This window comes from Artemia sp. Qi Xiang Cuo, chromosome 7, assembly GCF_049724085.1.
Source record: "Artemia sp. Qi Xiang Cuo chromosome 7, ASM4972408v1, whole genome shotgun sequence".
Taxonomy (NCBI): domain Eukaryota; kingdom Metazoa; phylum Arthropoda; class Branchiopoda; order Anostraca; family Artemiidae; genus Artemia; species Artemia sp. Qi Xiang Cuo.
In genome coordinates this window covers 68609303-68625650 of record NC_142800.1, presented here as the reverse complement: position 1 = coordinate 68625650, position 16348 = coordinate 68609303, and the positions used below count along the sequence as shown (strand labels likewise).

Sequence of the window (16348 nt, the reverse complement as noted above, 5' to 3'; positions counted from 1 at the left end):
AAACTTGCACGAACAAACAAAAACACAAACAAACACAAAGACACGCACACACAAAAATACGCATACACAGACACAAAAAAACACAAACACACACATACAAACACGCAAACACAAACACGCAAACACATAAGAAACACACAAAAAACAAACACACACTTGTTCATGAATATTTTCATGCCGTTGTGGCTTGTCGCTGCTACACTTTGTTGATGTTTTAAGGTTCAAATCCAGGATTTTTCGTTGAAATGTAAAGCTTGGAATATTCTCGTAGCGTTTTGGCTTGTCACTGCTACACTTTGTTGATCTTTTAAGGTTCACTTTGGATTTTTTTCATTGAAGTGTAAGACATCTTTGTTGAAATGTAACACTTGAAATAATTTCGCAGCATTGTGGCTTCTCACTGCTACACTTTTTTGATCGGTTAAGGCTCACTTTGAAAATTTTTTCACTAAAGTGTAAGACTTGGAATATTTTCGTAGTAGTTCGCCATATCACAGCTACATTCTGTTGATGTTTCAAAGTTCATTTCGGAATTTTTTCGTGGAATTTAGAGACTTGGAATATTTTCATAGTGTTATGTTATGATTTACCTTGTCAGTACTCACAATGTTGGCGTTTATGTGTTCATTTTGGAGTTTCTTCATTGAAGTGTAAGACTTGGAATACTCTTGTAGTAGTTCACCATATCACTGCTACACTCTGTTGATGTTTCAAAGTTAATTTGGATTTTTTTTTTCATTGAAATCTGGGACTTGGAATACTGTTATAGTGTTATGTTACGATTTACATTGTCACTGCTACACTCTGTTGAGGTCTTAAGGCTCATTTCGGAAATTTTTTCATTGAAGTGTATGACTTGGAATATTTTTGTAGTAGTTCGCCATATCACTGCTACATTCTGTTGATGTTTCAAAGTTCATTTCGGAATTTTTTCGTGGAATTTAGAGACTTAAAATATTTTCATAGTGTTATGTTATGATTTACCTTATCTCTACTACACTAAGTTGGCGTTTAAATGTTCCGTTTAGAATTTCTTCATTTTAGTATAAAACTTGGTATATTCATGTAATAGTTCACCATATCACTGCTACACTCTGTTAATGTTTCAATGTTCATTTTGTTTTTTTATTGAAATGTAAGACTTGGAATATTTTTTGTAGTGTTATGTTGTGATTTACATTATCACTGTTACACTCGTTTGATGTTTCAAAGTTCATTTTGGATTTTTGTTTCTTTGAAATGAGAGACTTGGAATATTTTCATAGTGCTATGTTATGATTTACATTGTCACTACTACACTCTATTGAACTTCGGAGTTCATTTCGGAATTTTTTCGTCGAATTGAGAGACTTGGAATATTTTCATAGTGTTATGTTATGATTTACCTTGTCACTACTACGGTCTATTGACGTTCAAATGTTCAATTTGGAATTTTTTATTGAAGTGTGAGACTTGGAATACTCTTGTAATAGTTCATCGTATAACTGATGCACTCTGGGGACGTTGCAAAGTTAATTTTGCATTTTTTTTTTCGTTGAAATGTGAGACTTGGAATATTTTCATATTGATATATTCTGATTTACCTTATCACTACTACAGTCTGCTGACGTTTAAATGTTCACTTTGGAATATTTTTCATTGTAGTGTAAGACAAGAAATATTCTTGTAGTAGTTCACCATATCACTGCTACACTCTGTTAATGTTTCAATGTTCATTTTGTTTTTTTATTGAAATGTGAGAATTGGAATATTTTTGTAGTGTTATGTCGTGATTGTGTGTTTGTGTGTGTGTGTGTCTGTGTATGTGTCTATGTGGGTGTGTTTCTGTGTGTTAGTGTGTGTGTGTGTTTTTGTCTGTTTATGTTTTTTTGAGTGCTTTTTTATGTTTGTGTTTTTGTGAGGGTGTGTATGGTTATATGTGTGTTTGTGTTGGTGTTTTTTTGTGTGTGTGTGTGTGTGTGTGTGTATTTGTGTGTTTTGTGTGTGTGTTTTTGTGTGAGTGTGTGTTTTTGTTTGTGTGTGTGTTTTTGTGTGTGCGTGTCTGTTTGTGTGCATGTGTGTGTGTGTATTTGTGTGTTTTGTGTGTTTGCGTTTGTGTGTGTGTGTCTGTGTGTGCGTGTTTTTTTGTGTATGTATGGTACTGTGGGCTGAATTGCTTGCAAAAACCCGATTGAATAACTTGAAATAAAAATTTAACGAGAAATGTCTGAAAAGTGTTTTGGGGGGTGGAGTGGGGTGATTCTCTGTTTTCAAAGTGGGGGGATGTCATGTGTAGAGCTGGTGCAAGTTTAAAAACAGTGTCACAGCACCATACCGCTCTGGACAATAAGTATGCTTTTTATCGGTTTGGACATCTACCCTTCTCGCAAGATGATCTTCCAAGCTCTCCCATTAGGAATTTTTGCTTAATATACATTGCTGTTAATACGCAATACGCATGTGTTTGTGGCGTGATGGAGTTGCATGGGGTCTTTTTAGTCTTGTGTGTGAGATACGCTTGCTTCGTTCGTATTAGACCTCATCACGGGAAATCTAGGGGCCTTCCAGAAAAACAATGTATCAGTGGCTCGAATTTCGCCAAGGCACGAATCCTGCTAGCTGAGGGCTAGAAACAGAGATGGTCTGATTTAGATGGTTGCCGTACAAATTATATGATAATTTCCCTATTATTACTACATTTTATGTTATCTCGAGCAATATCGTTTTTAAGCCTCTTTTATTGCCTAGCTATAGCCCGGATTCCGTCCTCGGAATGAGTAGACACAGACAAACTCCCCCACAGTGCACGGGATTGGCGGGGACAAGAATTTCCACCCTTTGTGAATTTGATTTTTTGGTGAAATATGTACCCTGGGCTAAGAGAAATCGTTCAGGGGTACTGGACACTTCCCCGGAGGCGACCAGTGAGAAGGTCGGTACCTTAGTGGAGGGAGGCTGGATAACAATAAATGTACGCTTAAATCTCCTCCCCCACAAACGGTTCCACCTCCCCTGGAGTCCTCTTCTTTCGTTTTTCTTAAATTAGGCATGTTATTCTTTATCATTTTAAGGCCACAATCACGCCTAAAAAACTACATCTATTATCAATATATCCTCTGAAAATGAAGACTACTAGGTAATTATCTTTGCCATTTTCTTATTTCTAAGGCTTAAAAGATTGCATATATGACCGGCTATATGATTCTGACAGAAAAAAGTGCTCTACCTTGACTTTGAGTTTTCAATTTCTTTTTTTATTAGAAATATATAAAATGAAAATAAAAATGGGTTGGCTACCCTACAGGTTTGTTTGGAAAGATATTATTTGTCTTATTATCTAATAACCTGTTATTATTTTGAGTGAAATTACCTATGCAGACATAACCTCTGGAGAGATTTTACAAGTCATTGTAGATATTCCATCATCTACTCACATATGAAAAAAGATTTACGGAGACTTAGAAGTTGTTACTTTAGATATTGTAAATATCTGATGTATTTACCCGGCCGTTTTAAAAATAGAAATATTGTATCCCGTTATGGTGTCATTGATGCTTGCGTGCGACTGGCCAGTGTGTCTTCTAATATGACTATGAATACTAGTAATGTTGCTTCTGTCACTGACCCCTTAGTTTGTTTTCTTTTCATCGTGATATCGGTTTATTTGTATTTTTTTTGTTGTTGTTTGATTTCGTAATGATGTTGTTATTTTTTCGTTTATATTTTCCATTACTCCGCAGTGTGATTTATAATGTTCATATGTGGGTCATAAATAAATTATTATTATTATACGTATGTATATGAAAGCGTATTATAAGCTTAATAATATACATTGGGTAAATCTATTGTCACAAAGTTAGTTTTTCTATGAAATGTCAAACATTTATTCTATCTAAAACCTGTGAAAGAAAATAAAGGGCTTCAAGAGAAAAGTGTAGGCTACTGACACAATGTAAAGGCTTCTACAAAATTTTGCATGATTCAATTGTTTCTCCTAAAATTTTCATTTTGAAAATCGAATAAATTCCAATCTTTCATTCTATCTGAAACGGATTAAAACTATAGAGTAATTGAAACGAAAAGTAAAAAAGTATGATTACCTAGTCAATACCTTGCTCCAATTCTTTAAAAATGACCCCTTACTCATAAAGGCCGTTATTTAGAATAAATAGCTCTTATGAAAGTACTAAAAAATCTTTGGCTTTAAGAGCGAAGTATTGATTAGAGGGTGAACCCAATCATACACGTAATATTTTCTGTTCGTTTTAAGTTTTGATGTTACTCCTTATTTTCAGTTGGAAAACTTGTAGGCCTATACTTCCAATAACCAATACTATAGTTAATATTGGGTAAAGTTTATAACTTTCAGCCCTCCCCCTGGGGACGTTGGGGGACTAAGTCATCCTAAAGGACATACTTATCATATTTTCAACCATGTTTAACAAAATGGCTATCTCAAAATTTTGATCAGGTGACTTTGGGATAAAAATGAACGTGGGAGGTGACCTAGTTACCCTCCATTTTCTTGGTCACTTAAAAAGGGCACTAGAACTTTTAATTTCCGTTCCAGTGAGTCTTCCCACGATATTCTAGGACCACTGGGTCGATACAATCACCCCTGGGAAAAAAAATAATAATAAATAAACACGCATCCGTGATCTTTCTTCTGGCAAAAATGCAAAATTCCACATTTTTATAGATAGGAGCTTGAAACCTCTACAGTAGGGTTCTCTAATACGTTGAATATGATGGTGTGATTTTCATTAAGATTCTATAGCTTTTAGGGGGTCTTTCTCTCTTTTTTCGAAAATCAGCCAAATTTTCTCAGGCGCGTCACTTTTGATGGGTAGGAGTAAACTTGATCAAAGTTATATATTTGAATTTAGCATTGAAATTTGATTCTTTTGATCTATTTATTGGTATCTAAAACCCGTTTTCTAGAGTTTCGGTTACCATTGAGCCGGGTCGCTCCTTACTTACAGTTCGTTACCACGAACTGTTTGAAAAGTCAAGCTTCCAATCACTTTCGACTACTAAAGAGAGCACTTTCGATTTTCAATCGAACGAGCCCTTTTTGAGTTTCTACGACAATACTTTCTATAAGCATCTTATATGCCCCCAGGGCATAAATTACAACCCTTACCCTAAGGGCTGTTAGGGTGGTTGTCATCCTCTAATACCTAATTTCCAGAACTTTCAACTAAGTAAAATAAAATGGCTATCTAAAAATTATGATTGGATGTGTTTGGGGAAATGTTGGGCGTGAGGTTAGTGGCTCTCCAATCCCTTTCAACTCTTAAAATGGCCCAAGCCCTTTCAATTTCCAATCAAATGAGCCCTTTTGAAGTTTCTACGACAACACTTTTAATAAAAACCTTATATGCGCCCAGGGTACAACTTAAAACCCTTGCCCTGATGGTGGGGGGGGAGTTATCATCCTCAAAGACCTAAGTATTAGGGGGTTCCAGGTTCTACAAAAAATATATGGACTACTTTTTCTTCCAGAGGTTCAAGAAGAATGTTTAACGGTGATTTCCTCTTTTGGCGACCAGGTGTCGCAATTTTAGGCGGAATTACCGCCCAGGCAAGATTTTCCACGACCAGGTGTCACAGTTTTTGGCGGAATTCCCAAGTGTTTCAACTACTTGGAATGTGGTCCATATAATAGGGAATTCTGATTAGAGCTCCTTGCACCTGTTTCTAGGCAAAATTCCCTCCCAGGCAAGATTAGGCATGTCCAGGCAAGATTCTGCATGTCTAGCCAAGATTTCAAGGACATACCCTTTTCCCTGTTACTAGGTGAAATTGTGTTTCTAGGCAAAATCATGTCTAGACACGTTCCCAGGTGGTTGAAACTATTGGTCGAGGATCAGTTTCTTTCTGGAAGTGGGACAGTCAACATGGATGCTTATATATTATTAATTAAAAAAAACTTGTTCCACAAAATAAGCTTTTCAAAGAAAAGTAAAGAACTCCATTAAACAAAAAATGAGCAAAAATAAAATTAAATAATCTGCCAAGCGTGAAACTACCAAAAATCAGCATCGATAAATAGATGAAACCCAAAACGAACAGAAATTACAATAAATAACCGATTCAAATTCAAAACGAGCAGAAATTAACATAATGTTGGGCACAAAATCACTATGCCTTCCCAAGGCCAGAACAAAATTTGCACTTTAATGAAAAAAATATAACTGTTTTTACTTTTATAACCTTATCAAATCCTATAATATTAACATTTGGATTACTAAATATCAGAAAATGTATATTAAAGTGAAAATGCATATTCATTTGAATTTTTTCAGTAAAGTTCAAATTCTAATCGAGTGAGCCCTTTTCAAAGTTTCTACGACAACTCCTTCGATACGAATTGCCCGCCTGAAGAAAAAAAAACACATTTTGCCCACATCCTTATTTACTTAGGCAGCACTAGCGTGCTGCCTATGATTGAATATTGAAAGTTTTGATGAAAGGGGACCTAGAGTGCCTAAGGTGGTGGTAGAAATTACAAAGGGTTCTCGACTAACCCTAGAATGGGACACAATGTATAATGGATAGGTTATAACATACAGCGAATTCAAGTCGCAAGAACAATTGTGCTTCACTGCTAAGGTGAATATAGCGCATATACAGAGACTATAAGATGGATTAAATGCGCTAGCGAAATATATTGAAGAGAAAAATTTATAGAAAACAGTCTGTATTTGACAGTGAGAGTGTTAAAATGGATAAATTTGAGAAACTGAAAATCATGCGTAATCTAGTAGAATTGGAAAAATGGTTAGTTTTCGATGATGACTTTCTGGATTTATCTCTTCAAAGAAAAATATTTTCTCTAGAAATACTTAACGATATAATGAGAACCGATTCTCCATATTTGGACTATTGTATGAAGCTTTATCGTCGTGGCCCCAAAGCTTTATCTATAGATATATTGATTGAGACAAAATGATTTTGTGGTTTTGCTCCTAACCGCTACATAGATGGCCATTTTGTGACGCTCCTAGGAGACATTTTTATTGAGTGAGAGTTAGTTTGGTTCTGGAAGTGGACCAGTCAACATCGGAAAATGTTTTACACACGTCCATTATGCTTTTATACTTTGAACAGCTGGTCATCCTGTGAGAATTGTACTTTTGTTGATGACTATAATGAAAAGTGTAAATTATGCAATCCATGTAAATTGCACAGAAGATATGGTGTGGAAATTAAAGACTGTTATTCTTGTCATGAAGAGATTTGTGACTCTCGTAATAGAGGATTCTTATGCTCCAATTGTCACTCTGATAAATGTGATCAATGTGAAAATACTTGTCCTGGCCTCATCACGAAAAACCCTAAACGTGAGTTCAGTTTTTTTTTTAAGGGACTGGTATGGTCACGGCATTAAATTATTTTGGGAAGAAGATCCTGGTCTATGCTTCAACTGTTATAATAGTAAAAGAGTCTGGTTTTTACAACATCACTGTGAAGATACAGGCTACTTTGATTATAAACCAACAGACTTTTATTTGACTGTTACAGAAAGTTATTCTTCATATGAGAATTTTGTATGTGACAATGCTTCAAATAAGCAAATTGAAGCACGTGAATTTTATCATATGAATTAGAGCAGTATTATTGACTTTACAAAGAGGTTTAATAAATATGAAGTTACCCTATATTGTTGAAAATATGACACTGACTTTGCACGTTAAGACGAATACAAGTTGAATCCTGACGAGCTACCACCACTTATCGTTTCGGATGATTACCTATACGTACAAGAAGAAATCTAAAGGACAAAGTGTTTTGTATAAAAAATTTTTTAACAAAATTTTCAAGTTTTGAACTCGAAAGTCGTTCAATCGAGTATTGACGCCATTAATCTTGAGGAATTCCATGTAGGTAAGTCCATGAAATCGAAAAATAAAATATAATAGGGCATGAAAACCAGAGCTTTTCGTCAATAGATCTTGTACCCGCTTCTGATTTTGAATAATTGATTTTCCACCCTGCTCAAGAAAATTACAAAAGGCAACGCCATTTTGAAGGAATTTCACCATTGATAAATGACGAATCGGTATAGATACGCGTACCTGTAGCAATAAGACGTTGATTCCTGATTGTATGAGGCACGAGCAATTTGATAATATTTCCAGAGCTTATTAGTTTTTCAATTGCCAAGGCCACAGAGCTCATAACTTGTTGTTTTCGTATATGAAGTACTGCCGACGTGAGAGAGACTTTTACATCGGGTGAAGCGTCCAGTACTTTTTTGCATAATATAGTTGAACGGCGATTTAGTTAGATTTAGGTTCCCAACTAAATGTAAATCTTTAGTTGTCGCCTCTCTAAGAATCTTGGTAGTATTAGTATTTGTTTTATATTCATATCCAATAGTCATACCTCTCAACTGCTTATAGGACATTGGTGTAATCAACATAAATTGTATATAACTTACATCAATTGAAATATTGTTGCTCGTGCTCACCAATGTTCCATTTATGTAGACGCTTGTTTATCGAAATAAATTATGTAGTATACAATTTTCGTAGGATAACCCCTCGGCAGCACTTAGTTTTTCATTGTTTAATTTATTAACAATGACATTTAAATCTATAAATGTCGAATACAAATCGATAAAGTAGTCTTCATTAGAATAAATTTCAAAATGGACTTTATCAAAGAGCGGTTGTTGCGGGTAAAATTACTCATAGTATCCAAGTTTTACAAAGATACCTTTTTTGGATCTTTTTAATTTCTTTGATGCTTTGCACTTGCCGGCTGACTTGAGACTGATGAGTGATGGGGTCTTTCTCCTCCTTTTTAAACCTTTTTGCCTCTGTTTCGATCACTCACCGAGGGATAACGTACTCGACCTGAGATTTTGCGAAACACTTTCTTGAATATCTTTCCCAGAGCCCCAATCATGTAATGTAGAGCAAAATCCACGCAAAATCCGCTGTAACCAGTGCAATATATTTTCTAGCCAAGGGTAGTGCAGAGCGAAAAAATTTAGAAAACCAACTGCCGAGAACGTACCCGGACATTGACGAACAACCCCTATAATAGTCCATTCCATATCCCAACTACCGTGGTCAAAGAGTAGCAACAGAACAATCAGTATCAGGACATGCAAACTGGATTATATTAGCAATCTCACTGAATGGGTCGACAATGACATGTAATCACAGCCAAACCTTTTTGTTATTGCTGGAGGATCACCCAATTCACTTCTTAATGTTAACTGATAGAGCTCCAAATTCGAAGTATTGACTAGAACGTATTGAAGGTCCTTTATATTTTAGTGATGAATATGGTTATTAGAGGTTCTTCGTTCAAGAACACGTAGAAGGTGGGCATTGTTATTGCTAACTCTTGATCTCTCGACAAAGGATACATATACGAATATACAATCGTTCAAGAAAAATGTGGTTATATACTCTACGAAAGTAATACAAGTCAAACAACTAGTAATTCCTGCACTTTTGCCATACATTCAGTCATGTTTAAAATTAAGAGCATTTTTTGTGTCATAATTGGGAGTTACCTTTTCATTGTCGATAGGCGAAGTAATTTAAAATTTCCCCTCTTCCTTTGAATAATTTAATTGAAAGGCACCATTTTTACGGGTGGAATTTTTTTTTGTTGATTGCACGAAACAATTTGTTCATACTCCTAAACTTCTTATATGATAATGTGGCAAAGGGGTATTCAAATGAATTCATATTTTCAATCAAATATTGATTGTCAACAATTTCCCAATCATGGGGTCTAATTTTTATATCGTAAGTACGATCCTTTCTTAGGATATCATTTGTATTTTAGAGAATTCAATCTACAAGAGCCACTTAACACCTTCCATCAAATTTAATGGCCGGTGAATGTTTTGTCCAAAAATTGCTCGTTTTATTCAAGTTGTCATAAAGAGGATCAGAAACATTGGACATGAATGTCACATGAAAAACTTCAGACATTTTCAACGTCTTCAGCAGGTATCCACGCATCAAAATCAGAGTTGTATTCTAGCCAGCGAACAAGCAACTGTTTCTTGCCCTTATGTTTACGAGTCTTTAATACCTTTTCAATTTGATACATTCCACTATTTCCAAATTTTTGTAATTCATAATCATAAAATCCGCCAAGAATCTCTTCATCTTTCATATCACGAAGACGATATGTTATAGGTTTAGTATCTAGGATTTTCGATACTTTAAAAAGTTCAGTGGACCACAAATAATTTTTTTTTTCAAAAATATTTCTTGTACGATTGATTTGAACAGTATCACCAACATTAATTTTTTTCTTTCCTGCCTTTTCATTAGAATATTGTTTAATGAGATGTATATTCCAACTATAATGGACTTCTTGAGGGCTAGTATTGAACATGGATCGATGAGGACGTTGATTATAAATCATCATAATTTTATCTAAATCATGAATAAATGCAGCCGTATTTTTCAATGTACAATATCTCAAAATTAAAACTTGAATAGTTCGTATTAAACGTTCAGCCAATCCAGCCTTTATAGAACTGTGATTATGATAGAGTATTGTATTATATTTTAATAAATTTTGTATACACGAGGATTAACAAATTCACTTCCACAGTCTGTTTGAATTATTTTATATGAATCTTGTTCATAGATAGATTCAAGGGCATTGGCAACTTTATTACTTCTCTTTGTGCACAATGAAATTGCATATGCATACCGCCTAAACACACTTATTGCGAGTAAAATGTACTTGTAGGGTTTATTATGACGTCTTTCAATCCTTTCTAGAGTCAAAAGATCTGCTTGTAATATATACGGAGGATAAAAGGCTTTAGTTTTTTTTATTGTGATTACCATAAACTCTATAATTTCGATGAAGAGTATAACTGGATTCCTTTTGCAAATACTTTTTTGCTAGCTTTTTTTTAATTCCGGTAACCAGTGTAAGTGTAGTTGGAGAACTTCCGATTCTTGGTTCTTCAATATTTTCGCAAACGGCTTTCGAGTCTTGATCTACATTCACATTAACTGTCCACTATTCTTGCGAATTCTAGTAGTCGAATCAATATGTTTTCGCTTTTGTCTAGTTATCAATTTCAAATTACTAGAATTTGTGCTTTCCAAGAAAGATTTAAAATCATCTTCTACCTTTAATGGACTATGTTCTCTAAGTTTCTTTAGAATTTGTTTATCACCGATAAGACTTTTGGGAAAATGTGACGACTTTAAAAAATCATATAAATACCCATCAAAGGATTTGACTCTTTTACGATTTGCAATCAGATCCGATAATAAATCAATTAAATTGTAAGGCTTGCCCTGGATTAAAACTTCATTCTTTTTCTCATCAATTTGTTCATTTTCAGCGAGACAAGTCAAGAGTCTTTTACTTTGTTCACAATAGGATTGAGGCATCAAGTCTACAACACTTGTTATTAAATCTTCGGTGTTTTTCGGTGTTTCACTGTTTTGAGAAGGTTGATCAATGACATTGACTCTAATTGGTTTTTCACGATAAGGTTTATGTTTGTTGACACGACGATGGGAATTTTGAAGCAAAATTAGTTTTTCATCATCGGCAATTGTTTCATTGTTATGAAATTTATCAATATTATCTTATAAGTGCTCTTTGGTTCAAAGAGAAAGTTCAATTGGTGTCAATTTATAGGGTTTAGTTTTTTCTAGAGAATAGTCTTTACAAGTCCGGTGATTATCGGTAGTAACACGGAAAAGAAATTACCACCCGCTAAAACAGGAGGTTTTCTTATTTTACAATTTGCTTTCTTATTGGAGTTAGAGTACGTAGAAGTGATTGATGTTGCCTTGTCGGTTGCTTAACACGATCTGATAGTTGAACATTACCCTCCGTTAAATATAAACGAAGTTCCTACAAGAAATTAATAAATTTCTTGTCAACACCATGCTTGAGAATTGCTTTCCTAAGTCGGGGTTTTGAATTGGCTAGCACGGAAAATAAATGTCGGTTTTCATGTAGCTTCTTCAATGTCATGATTCCGACTAATGACCTTTTTACTATTCACAGGTAGATATAGAGTAATTTCATTATCAAAACATCAGTGACTACACGCAACTCTTCAGGTATGTTTTGCTTCAGGTCATATAAAACGTAACCATAAGGTTAATCTGTTGCTTGAGTGTGTGCGGCAAGTAAAAATTTGGGTTCAACGGGGTAAATTTGTTTGTTTTGAGTTATAAGAGAACTAGAATTGCGAACAATTCTGTAGATAATACAGTAGGTAAAGTTCAATGCCAGTGTTCTCATACATTTACTCTGATGAAAAAGATTGTGTAGAACAATAGTTACAGGACTTTCTTCGTGATGGGACCGGACAGTAAACAGTTGTAACATTTCCCGCGACCATTCTTCAATAGATTCAGCTAAATTGTCAATAATCCACCATGAGTTTGGTGCGATAGTATTAAACACGTCAAGTCCTTGTACATATTTTATGCTTGGATCATTCTTCTTTATTTTATCATATGATTCTCACCATATACTTTAGCAATAATAGATATTTTTTGGGTTCTCTAAAAACATTTTATCACGGTTTTGAATGATTTTTGTTAAAAGTGTCGAATTTGCCAGACATGGACGGCCCGCGAAGAAACGACCTAAAGGGTGTTTTAAATTGATACATACTCTTTCAGTGTCAAAATGCAACTAATTTATCCTGACCTCAATCTTTTGAATAAATATTCAAGAGGAAATAGAATACACGGATTCTTTAATTCACATAAAAATATATATAACAACATAAAATACATTTACAACATAAACATTTTAAAAAACACGACGATCAGGTGGCCAGCGATAACAGCGGCCGGGACGGCACACATAGCGTCCAGTGGATGGTACCTGTGATCGCCGAAAGGTTCTATGGTGGACTAGTAATAGGCACTTAAAAATAAAACTTTACACAAAATAAACACTTGAAAATTACCGCTTTCCACAATGAAAACTTAATAAATTTAAATGACTAGGACAAAAAAAGGGCAGTGGCGAACTTGTGACGAAATAAATATAAACATAAAAAAAGGCAGTGTTGAGCTGTTGTCGGTGAAAACGCCCCCCCCCCTCCCACAACTATAGAGGTTTCTCCAGACCGAGTTTCTTTCTATAATCAACACATTCAATTCGATCTGAAGTAAGATAATTGTCATGTTGTAGTACTCTCACACCACCCTCGAGTACATAGACTTTGTCCAATATGGTGAACATGACATTTTTTCAACTCGAACTGTATAGTTTTTATATTTTAAAGAGCGAATGAATTTGAAACTCACTCTTGGAACTAAATTTTAATCTATACAATTCCTATAAGCACCCATGTGGAAATTTTCCTTTACAAAGTATGCAGGCACCCCCTTACAGACTTTTTTGGTAGTCTCATTGTGCGTTTCTAGACAGTACACCTTCAGACCGAGAAATACACCATGCAATACCAAGTCACTCCCCGTTTCTGATTTTAATTTTAATAATTGATTTGGGGCCTGGCGTTTCACCATATCAAGATAGCGGGACTCTTCCCAGTTTGTGTAATCCATCTGAGTGCTAATGTGCTCTTTATTTTCCAAACCTTCCAATAAATTATCTGTTTTAACTTTTAAAAATAAAAGATCCATATCCCCATAAAAAACTTGAATTTGTCCCTCCCTCGGCCACTTGTGCTTACAAACATTGTTATAAAACTCCAACATTATTTTTTATTAAATTTCTAAAATGGCACTGCCAGCGGCAATGTTTTTATTCAAAATTACGTTTCATTTTTTCCTTTGTAAGAGGACCATATTGGAGTCTATGATCGTGAATGATGGGATGTTTGGATCCTCAATGATTCGGGCACATTCTTTTGGGTTGGTCACAACGTCACAACGACTACTATTACGCACACTCTAGCACATCTTACAAAAGGCAAATTTAAAATGAATTTAAAGATCTCTTTTGCGACCTTTGTTTTTGCTTGAGACCTTTTGTGGACAAAGGTCTCAATAAACGTCTTCCTATAAGGTTTTAGGTCAAATTGGAGGGCTCTATGAATCCTTATGACATTGAAACCGTTGGAAGGCATCCAACGCAAAAGCTTTTGTTTTGAAGGTTTCCAATGCATGCCTTTATTCTCTACTAATGATAAATTTTAGGGACTCCGAGAGTCCCTATGCACCGGTCTATTGATGCAGGGGAAAACAAAGTCTTTTACCGAGTCATGAAGTTCCAGAGGAATTTCACCGTCAATTTCGAAAAACCATCCTTGTGGTCCATTTACCTCAACAGTTTGAATATTGGGGATATCTGGAGCAAAAGCATTGTCAAGCCATTGGCAATTCCCACACGGCAAATAAAAGTGAGACCATTGCTGACGGGCAGAGGTATTTCATATCCAAGAAAACAGCGTTCTACTATTTATCAAGGTATTATTCAGTTACGTTGGCTTGCAAGAGATGATCTCTGTGGAAAACGCGCCCTTTTCTCATGGATCTTTCTGCAAATAAGTGCTAGTACACTTTGATAATCGCACCGAAGTTAGATTCCATGATTTTAAGAATTAAATCCATCACCAAATGAGGAGTGGATATAATACCCCAAATCCAATCCGAATTCTTCATGAATTTTGTCCGTTTTTTACAGACAATATCCAACAACGTCAATTCTTATCTTACCAGGTACATTTTACAATAATCCCAGCCATTTAACACCCTCCCTTAGCCCAAACCCTCTTGGCAAATTCATAATAGGCAGTGGTGCATTGACGATCATGAATTGAATCATATAACTCTCAGATGGGCGGTGATTTTTCCTCACTTAGCTTCGAGGCGGAGCTGTAGTACTCGTACGGATATATACCCTTACACTTTTATAAATCATACAGTTCCTCATCTGGAAAGTGCTGTTTGAGTAGGGTGAAACTATTAAAATCATCGCTCCCGTAAATGTTTTTCGAGAAGGGCCCGAATCATTCTGACGTAGAAGTCAGCGGTTTCTATAGGGTCCGTTTGAATACTATCACATGACAGGAAATTGAGCTGGCCACAAACATCGGCCCTATAGACGTAAATATTGCAGAAAGCGGTATCTGCTAAATACAACTGTGGTAACACCGGGGGCGAGCCAGCTCCACTTTGTTCCATATCACTGTGAGGGGTTGTCTCGACCTCGCTCGATGGTAACTGATCTAATAAATTTTCCAAAAAGTCATTGCTGAGGCCGAGATCCCGCACAAAACTAGCCGGACTCGCCCCTTCACTAAACCCCCCTCGTGTTCCCATTTCCTGTATATTATCGTGGAATTGAGTTGGCGGCAGCAATATTTTCTCCTGCGATGTCATTGTCTGAACCTAGAAAATAATAAGAACATATTATCTCACTGAAAGCTATTGCCCTATGAAAAAGAGAGAACGGTTATGACTAGTATGCTCTCTTGGAACAGTAGTCACTCCACTACTCATTGAAATTTATCATTGCATTATGATGGGGTAACATGCTCCAATGAATTGCTGGTCTTGCTCCGATGAATTGCGCCTTGAGTCGTTCAATTTCGGCCTGAAAAAAAATTAGCTATAAGATGAATGCTCCCCAAGGTCTTCCCCCTCTCACGCAACATTAATTCTGTCTTTAATGCTTAATCAGAAATGTAAAATGAATGTGGAAAAGTTGAAGAGTTTTACGATGGGAAGGCAGAGATGACCCCAAAATTTCTCGAGTAGTTTCTAGAAATGGGGATAAACATCCTTATTTCTAAGTCCCTCGCAACTAGGGGAAAACTTTAATATTCCAGCGAAAATCCATAAATATAAAACGAGTAGGCTCTTATTAGCTTAAAAAACCCCCTCAAAGCCCGAAAATGGGGGGAAATGTCTATAGTGGGCTAAAAAAAGAACAAAAAAAGGCCTTTTAATGTGTCTGACAAGCTTTGATTATGTTGAAAAAATTAGTTAAAAGAAGGGCCTAAAAAAAGTTTAAAAAATGGTGTTATTTCTGAGTCTTTTAAACATGGGGAAAACTAAAGATAAAAAACAATAAAAACTCCTTCAAGGTCTAAACTCCTTATATGCCCCCAGGGCATAACTTACAACCCTTACCCTGAGGATTGTGGGGGGGGGGGTTGTCATCCCCAAAGACCTAATTTCCGGAACTTTCAACTAGGTTGAACAAAAGGGCTATCTTAAAATTTTGATTGGAAGTGTTTGGGGAAAAAGGTGGGCGTGAGAGGGGTGTTAGTTGCCCTCCAATCACTTTCGAACATTAAAAAGGACACTAGCCCTTTGAATTTCCAATCGAATGAGCCTTTTTTGAAGTTTCTCCGACAACGCTTTCTATAAGAAACCTTATATGCCCCCATGGCATAACTTATAACCCTTTCCCTGAGGGC

At 35.7% G+C, this 16348-nt stretch overlaps 1 protein-coding gene across 1 annotated transcript in view; it reads right to left on the bottom strand.

Moving 5' to 3' along the window:
* LOC148950635 (protein CFDP2-like) overlaps nt 1–14668 on the bottom strand; it is a 33735-nt gene extending 19067 nt beyond the window's left edge. The window contains exons 1-2 of the mRNA XM_089091911.1: nt 14640–14668; nt 6553–6639 (exon numbers count right to left, since the gene is read on the bottom strand). Coding sequence (XP_088948037.1) covers nt 6553–6639; nt 14640–14668 — 116 coding nt within the window. The remainder of the gene's footprint in view (nt 1–6552; nt 6640–14639) is intronic.
* Nucleotides 14669–16348: the final 1680 nt, after the last annotated feature.